This window comes from Trachypithecus francoisi, unplaced genomic scaffold (genome assembly GCF_009764315.1).
Source record: "Trachypithecus francoisi isolate TF-2019V2 unplaced genomic scaffold, Tfra_2.0 Lachesis_group13, whole genome shotgun sequence".
Lineage (NCBI taxonomy): Eukaryota > Metazoa > Chordata > Mammalia > Primates > Cercopithecidae > Trachypithecus > Trachypithecus francoisi.
Genome location: NW_022681458.1, coordinates 115,838,285 through 115,846,794, shown reverse-complemented (window position 1 = coordinate 115,846,794; position 8,510 = coordinate 115,838,285). Strand labels below are relative to the sequence as shown.

At 40.1% G+C, this 8,510-nt stretch overlaps 1 protein-coding gene across 1 annotated transcript; it reads right to left on the bottom strand.

Moving 5' to 3' along the window:
• Window positions 1–4,205: 4,205 nt before the first annotated feature.
• LOC117095113 (fatty acid-binding protein 5) lies at window positions 4,206–4,871 on the bottom strand. The gene has a single exon (XM_033231723.1). The coding sequence runs from the start codon at window positions 4,814–4,816 to the stop codon at window positions 4,409–4,411; it is 408 nt and encodes a 135-aa protein (XP_033087614.1). The 5' UTR covers window positions 4,817–4,871; the 3' UTR covers window positions 4,206–4,408.
• Between the last annotated feature and the right edge of the window lie 3,639 nt (window positions 4,872–8,510).

The window sequence follows — 8,510 nt, the reverse complement described above, 5'->3', positions numbered from 1 at the left end:
AAAAAAAAAAAAAAAAAAAAAAAAGAATGATTTCCACGGAAAAGTAGAGTTTAAGAAGAGATCATAATTTTATGGAAGACCTCTAGATACGAATGAATGAAAATGGAATTACTGATTCCACAGTGTTTTTATTTTTCATAGACTCTATTCTTTCTCTGAGAGGATATTTCAAAACTTCTGATTACTGGTACATCTAAAAGGACATGGAGGGAGATACCTTTTGATTAGATGAATCATGGTAAAAATCACTGATCTTGATCAACGGTTGTAAGGAAGCAGAGGAAGCTACTTATATCTGTACCCTGGGCCTGAGAGCTGCTATTTACCTCTATGACTGGCATATGGAGCCGACCTTGGATAAAACTTTCACCAACAAATCAAACAATGCCTGTTCCTCAGGGGACCACCTTATTAGCCTACTTAGAATCTGCACTTTCCAAAAGTCTCAAGATTCCTCGGGAGCAAATAGCAGAACAAGCATTCTTGAGAAGATATGTGTGAGGGAGATAAATTCACTGTGCAATTTTTAATTTTCTTAAATAATCTTGCTTCTGAATCCCTGCTGAAACTAAATAAAAAAGCTTTGCCATTTCATTGACCTACCATTGGCCCTCATGAAAAGGTCATCCTATGCTTAAAATATCATTTCAACATTGTATATTCTTTACTTTGTCTAGTAATTGTGTTGCTTCAAATAATTTTTTTCTCAATGCCTGTCCAGTGTACATTATATGTAATTCCCAAAATTTCAAAGAAACTTTTTTTCCTTTTTTTTGGTTTCAATTTTAGATTCAGGGGGTACCTGTGCAGAATTGTTACATATATTGCAAGATGCTGAGGTTGGGGCTTCAATCAAACCCATAACCCAAATAGTGAGCATAGTACCCAATAGGTAGTTTTTCAACCCTTGCCTCCCTCCCTCTCTCCCCACTTTTGGAGTTCCCAGTATCTGTTGTTACCATTCAAAGAAACTTTCTACTGACTTGAAAAATTATTATTCTATTATAGGGAAAGTGTGTGGCTTTTGTACCCAGTGTAAATGTCATTTTTGTGTGTGTGTGTGTGTGTGGCAAGAGTGCTCCGATCCTCTATTTTCGGCCCATGTACTTTGAGGCTAGTCTAGGTCCCAGGGTGTATCACATGATGTAAACTAGCCAGTCAGTGCATTCCCTCTTTCTCGCCATGGTGATTCATTCAGGATTAGGCACAAGACCAAAGACAGGTTTGTCAAGGTCAATAAGGCCCTATTCAGGGACTGTGGGTATAGTATTATGGGGCTTGGATTCTCTTTCTTCCTGTGGACAATAAAAATATAAACTACTGGACCCAGTTCTGAGGATTTTGAGGTTGAAGCCGTCAAAAAGAAAGTAGAGTTAAGAGCTCATTCCTGGTGACATTGTTTGGGCCCTGAAATGGGCCCCAATAGCCTTTTCAGCTTATGTAAATATAAGCAGTAACTTTTTTTTTTCTTAAGTCGTTTGGGTCAGATTATGAGAAATTTACAATGGTTGAGGCCTGACTTAAATAAAATACTGTTATTTACGAACACATTCTTTTTGATTAGTTAGAATCCTACAATTTTAGAATTAGAAGGAAACTAATAGATCATCCAGTTTATGGATTGGCTTTTTTCTTTTCTTTTTTTTTTTTTTTGAGAAGGAGTCTTGCTTTGTCACCTAGGCTGGAGGGCAGTGGAGTGATCTTGGCTCACTGCAACCTCTGCCTTCCAGTTTCAAGTTATTCTCCTGCCTCAGCCGCCCAAGTAGCTGGGATTACAGGCACCTGCCACCATGCCTGGCTAATTTTTTGTATTTTTAATAGAGATGGAGCTTCACCATGTTGGCCAGACATGTCTTGAACTCCTGACCTCATTATCCACCCCCCTCGGCCTCCCAAAGTGTTAGGATTATAGGCATGAGCCACTGCACCCAGCCTGCATTTTATTTTTTTTCTTTTAAGGGCCAGATAGTAAATATTTTAGGCTTTATGGGCTATACAGTCATTGTTGCAACTACTCAACTATGCCATCGTAGCAAGCAGCTGTCGAAAATATGTACCTAAATAGCATGGCTGGATTCCAATAACACTTTACTTACAAATCAGGTGGTGGATCCACAGGCTGTCATTTACTAACTCATGCTCTAGTTGAATCCTTCTCATTTAATTAATGAGAAAACCTAGGTCTGTTGAAGTCAAATGACCCATCGACAATGGACCGTTCAGTTTCTGGTAAAGCTGAGAGAAGGCCCTTAACATCTGACTTTCCTAGTACTCCATGTTGCTACCCCTCTTACCATAGTCTAGCTTGCTGTAACATCGAAGTTGAATAAAAAGGTCATATAGAACATGATCTAAATTTTTGAAACTTCTCCCATGAAGCTGGATGAGATAAAACTCAAGCTATGTCCAATAAGTTTGGATCAGAGGACCAGCCTTTTGGAGATTGCTGAATGTCTATCCATCTCTGCTTACTAGAGAGATTTACAAGAGAAGATGGGCTCCTTCCTTTTTGATTTTAGGGGCTATGATTTTTATTCACACGGCACAGGTTGTTCATTTTTACTTTTAATTTTTGTGGGTACACGGTAGATGTATATATTTATGGGGTATATGGCATATTTTGACACAGGCATAAAATGCATAATAACTGCAACACGGTAAATTAGGTATCTATCACCTCAAGCATTTATCCTTTGTGTTACAAACAATGCAATTATACTCTTAGTTATTTTAAAATGTATAATCAAATTATTATTGACTATAGTCATCCTGTTGTGCTATGATATACTAGCTCTTATTATTTCTTTCTAACTATGATTCTGTACTCATTAATCATCTTCTCTTCCCCTCACTACCCTTCCTAACCTCTGGTAACCATCATTCTACTCTGTATCTCTATAAGTTTAATTGTTTTAATTTTTAGCTCCCACAAATAAGTGAGGCCATGAAAAGTTTGGGCCTGGCTTATTCTACTTAACATAATGACCTTTATTTCCATCCGTGTTGTTGCCAATGACAGGATGGCATTTTTTTTAATGGCTGACTAATACTCCATTGTATATATAGATCACATTTTCTGTGTCCATTGATCTGTTGACTGACACTTGGGTGGCTTCCAAATCTTGGCTATTGTGAATAGTGCTGTAATAAACATGGGAGTGCAAATATCTCTTTGATATACTGATTTCCTTTTTTGGGCATATATACCTAGCACTGAAATTGTTTCAGATGATTTCTTGCTCATTAACATTCTTTTCTTTCAGGTTGAAGAACTCCCTTTAACATTTCTTGTAGGACAGGTCTGGTACTGACAAAATCCCTCAGCTTTTGTTTTTCTGGGTAAGTCTTTATTTCTCCTTCTTGTTTGAAGGATATTTTTACTGGATATACTATTCTAGGGTAAAAGTGTTTTTCTTCAAATATGTCATTCTACTCTCTTCTGGACTGTGAGGTTTCCATTGAAAAGTCTGCTGCCAGACATGTTGGAGCTTCATTGCATGTTATTTTTTCTTTTATCTTTTATCTTTTTTTTTTTTTTTTTTTTTGCTGCTTTTAGGATCCTTTCTTTATCTTTGACCTTTGGGGGTTTGATTGTTAAATATCTTCAGGTAGTCTTCTTGGGGTTAAATCTGTATGGTGTTCCATAACCTTCTTGTACTTAAATATTAACACATTTCTCTAGGTTTGGGATGTTCTCTGTTATTATCTCTTTGAGTAAACCTTCTACCCATATATCTCTCTCTTTACCTCCTCTTTAAGGCCAATAACTATTAGAATTGTCCTTTTGAGGCTATTTTATAGATCCGGTGGGTGCCCTTTGTTCTTTTTTATTGTCTCCTCTGACTGTATATTTTCAAATAGGCTGTTTTCAACCTCACTAATTTTTTCTTCTACTTGATCAATTCTGCCGTTAGGAGATGGAGGCATTCTTCAGCATGTCACTTGCATTTTTCAACTCTAAAATTTCTGCTTGATTCTTTTAAATTATTTCAATCTCTTTGTTAAATTTGTCTGATAGGATTCTGAATTCCTACTCTCTATTATGTTCAATTTCATTGAGTTTCTTCAAAACAGCTATTTTGAATTCTCTGTCTGCAAGGTCATGTATCTCTGTCTCACCAGAATTTGTCCTGGTGCCTTATTTAGTTTGTTTAGTGAGGTCATGTTTTCCTGGATAGTCTTTTTTTTTTTTTTTTTTTTTTTTGGCACAAACACATTTCTTTATTAACCAAGGGCTGATCCTAATTAATCCAACACACTTTGAAATAGCTACATGTAAAATGTTTGTGATAAAGATAATTGAACACAGTTAATGAAAAAAAAAAAAGAAACAGTATGGAGATTTGCTCATTGAACTGAGCTTGGTCATTCTTTTAGTTAATTCCTGTCCAAAGTGATGATGGAATTTTTATTCTACTTTTTCATAGATCCGAGTACAGGTGACATTGTTCATGACACAGTCCACCACTAATTTCCCATCTTTCAATTTTCTTGTTATTGTGCTTTCCTTCCCATCCCACTCCTGATGCTGAACCAATGCACCATCTGTAAAGTTGCAGACAGTCTGAGTTTTTCTGCCATCAGCTGTGGTTTCTTCAAATTTCTCTCCCAGAGTACAAGAAAATTGTGTTGTTTTCAAAGTGCTCTCAGTTTTTATGGTGAGGTTTTTGCCATCACAAGTGATGATACAGTCTGGCTTGGCCATTGCGCCCATTTTTCGCAAAGCTATTCCCACTCCTAGCTCCTTCATGTATTCATCAAAGCCTTTGCTATCCACCAGGCGCCATCTTCCTTCCAGCTGCTGAACTGTGGCCATGGTGGGCGTGGGCTGGCTGACGTGCAGAGCGGGGTCGGCGTTGGCGTGACAGTGTGCTCCCCTGGATAGTCTTGATGCTTACGCATGTTCATTGGTTTCTGGGCATTGAAGAGTTAGGAGTTAGGTATTTATTGCAGTCTTCACAATCTGGACTTATTTGTATCTGTCCTTCTAGGGAAGGCTTTCCAGGTATTCAAAGGGTCTTGGGTGTTGTGATATAACTTTCTGGTCACTGCTGCTGTAACTGCATTAGGGGATACCCCAAGCCTGTGCTGTGCTGTGGTTCTGGCAGGCTCCTAGAGGTACACTTGGTGATCTTGGATAAGATCTGGAAAAATTCTCTGGTTTACTAGACAGAGACTCTTGTTCCTTTCCTTTGCTTCCTCCCAAATAAATGGAGTCTCTCTCTCTTTGTGCTGAGCTGCCTGGAGTTGCAGAAGGGGTGACACCAGTGCCTCTGTCACCACCATCACTGACACTGTGCCATGTCAGACCTGAAGCCACCATAGCACTAGGTCTATTACTTGCCTACCACCTATATTTACTAAAGGCCCTAGGGCTCTGAAATCTCCAGGTGTCAAAGGCAGCCAGGCTTGTGTCCTTCCTTTTAGGGTGGTGAGTTTCTTTAGGTGCTGGGCAGGTGTAGAGATGCTGTTTGGGAGCCAGGGCCTACAGTTGGAAACCTTAGAAATCTACCTGGTACTTTATTTTATGCTGTGCCAGAGCTGCACTGAAACCATCAATGTCCTTCCCGTCTTTCCTACCCCTTTCCCAAGGCAGAAGATTCTCTCCTCATGTCCACCAGCACAACAGGGCCATGGAGGGTACTGCCAGGCTACCACTTATGTTCATTTAAGGCCCAAGGAATCTTCAGTCAGCTTGTGGTGAATGCTTCCATGCTTGGGACTTAGCCTTTAGGGAAGTGGGTTTCTCTGTGGCCCAGAGTAGGTCCAGAGATGCTGTCCAAGAGCCAAGACCTGGAATCAGAGACCCTAGAGCCTGCTTGGTGCTCTACCCCACTGTGACCAAGCTGGTACTTAAACACAAGACAAAGTCCCCTTTGCTCTTCCCTCTGCTTTTCTCAGAAGATGGGGTGTCTCTTCATAGCCACTACAGCTGAAAATGTGCTGGTTCACACCTGAAGCCAACATGTCTCAGTCTCACCCAAAGCCCATGTTGTGCACTACCTGGGTACCACTGTTGATTATTCTGGGCTTTTTAGTCAGCAGGTGATGAATACTGCCAGGACTGGGTCCTTCCCTTCAAGGCAGCAGGTTCCCTTATGTCCCAGGGTGTGTCATGCAGTAGCTAGAGCTTGGAATGGGATCCTAAGGACTCTGCTTGGTGCCCTAACTTACTGTGGCTGAGTTGGTATCCAAGTTGCAAGACAAAGTCCTCTTTACTTTTCCCTATCCTAGTCTCGAGTAGAAGGAAGGATTCTCTTTCAGAGCTATGAGCTGCGCTGCTTGGGGTTGGAGGAGGGATGGCGTAAGCACTCCCTTAGCTGCTCTTGCTAGTGTCTCACTAGATTGCATGCTCCTCAATTCTACTGGCTCCAAGCACAGCACGGCACTAGGACTTGCCTAGGAATTGCAATCTTTGTGGCCAAGACAGCCTTTCAAGTTTATTTAGAGCCCCAGAGCACATAAGGGCATGGAGGTGAGGCTTATGGAAACTCAAGTTCCAATTGCTGGGATGGGCAATTCCCCTCTGGCTGGGGCTCATTTAAATGCTCCTTCCATGGGCACCGGCTGAGTTCTGTCCAGTGTTGGCAGCCGTGAGTTTCCATAATTGCTGTGCTCTCCTTCTCCCAAGTGCACAGACTATCTCTTTGCACCACTCAGTCACTGCTGGGGCATGTGGGAAGGATGGCATCAGCAGTTCAAGATGTTTTTTTGTATATCTTTTTCAGTGCCTCCTTCAGTGATATGAAATGAAAACCATGTACTGTAATTGCTCACCCGATTTTTGGTTCTCATGAAGGTGCTTTTTGTGTAGACTGTGGTTAAATTTGGTGTTCCCGTGGGAAGAATGATCAATGGAGGCTTCTATTTGCCCACATCGCTCTGCCTGTGCCTCAAGATGACAAGAGGAACTATTTAAGGGCCAGGTTAGACTCCAAGAGTTTTATGGAGTGATGTTATTCTCGCAGGTGAGAGTAATTTGGATCTCCTTATCGGCTATTCATTGCTGAATGACAGAATGAAAGCCATCTCACCATCTATGGTATCAGTTCTGAGCATTTACACTTTTTTGGTCTTCATTTTTCTCCCAAATTCTCTCTTTTAATCTCTATTCTTCACTCCTTTTTCTACTTAACACAAAGGTTACATTTTCTATGAAATCTTCTATTAGTGATCTAGTTAATTCTGTGCTCAGTGCTCTCTGATTAGGCATGTCCTGGGGCGTACCATTAAGAATTTGCACTTGTTGAAGTGTTTTTTTGGACTGTTTCCTTCACGGGTGTGTATGTGAGTATTTTCACAAAAGATTTCTCTCCAAACTAAAATCAGGAACGTTGGCTTCTATTTCTTTCATTTATGCTCCTGGAACAGAGCTCTAGCTGTGGCAATGGGTCTGTAAAGATATCTGTTAACTCGCTGGTCCTTGGAATATGTAAGAAACCACACAGCACTGGGCATGAAGTGATGACTTAGACACATGCTGAGGTACTGTTTCTGAATGGGAATGAGAGGTTGTCAGATGGTGCAACATTGGAATCACTGAGGTCCTGTGCACTGGAATACCAGCTTTGTGATGAATTCTAAATAGAAAGTGCTCATATGTGTCATTAACAAGCCTTTAGAGAGGCTGACTACTCAGACAAAACACAACTTCTAGGGAGAAATAGGACATGTAGTTTGAATAGACAAAGAGCTGCAATACTGTGCAACCATTCTTCAGATAAACAAATAAGTAAGTGGGACTTACTTTCTAATGCTTGCAGATGTATGAGATGAGAGTTGGTAATTTTGAACTGTTCTGTAGAAATTCTCAGAATGCCTCATGGTTCTCCACAAAGGATCTAAATCAAGAAGTCAGTTCTTACACAGAGGGTGTGGAGTGGTCAATATGTGACCCATAGAAGCTTCCCCAGGACCTGAAATGATATAGCCCAGATCAGAATTTTTCCTTTAACCCTACTGGTTTTATTAAATATATCTGGCAAATATTTACTGAGTGACTGCTATGTCCCAGTATCATTACTAGTTTCTTAGTAAGATTGAAATGGAGCTGGATATCAGAATTAATTACTCTCCATGGTCTATTAGATATCCATATACATAGTAAATTGTATCTGTTTTCATTATAGGGTGTTGGACCAGGCACTTAATAGATTCTTTTGCTGCCTTTTAAATATCATTTATCAGTGGAGATTCAAGTGACTTCATTCAGGTACCTTAATTAGATGGTCTTTACCTGATTTTTGTAGTCATGGTTTTGGTGTAGGTGCAGATAAACAAGCTTCCTGCAGTAGTCTATTGTAACAAGACTTATGTCTGCCTGGGCCTGCTATACATTATACTAGCACATAAACAAACCACTATCTTGACATATACTTTCATGGTTTTCTATGGAGAAATTCCTGTTGACAATCTCTACTGTTGAAGAGTTATGTCTTGTGTCTATGGAAGGCTGGAAAACAATTCTTTCAACTCCAATCATTTATCCTCAAATAACATCATCCAGTTTT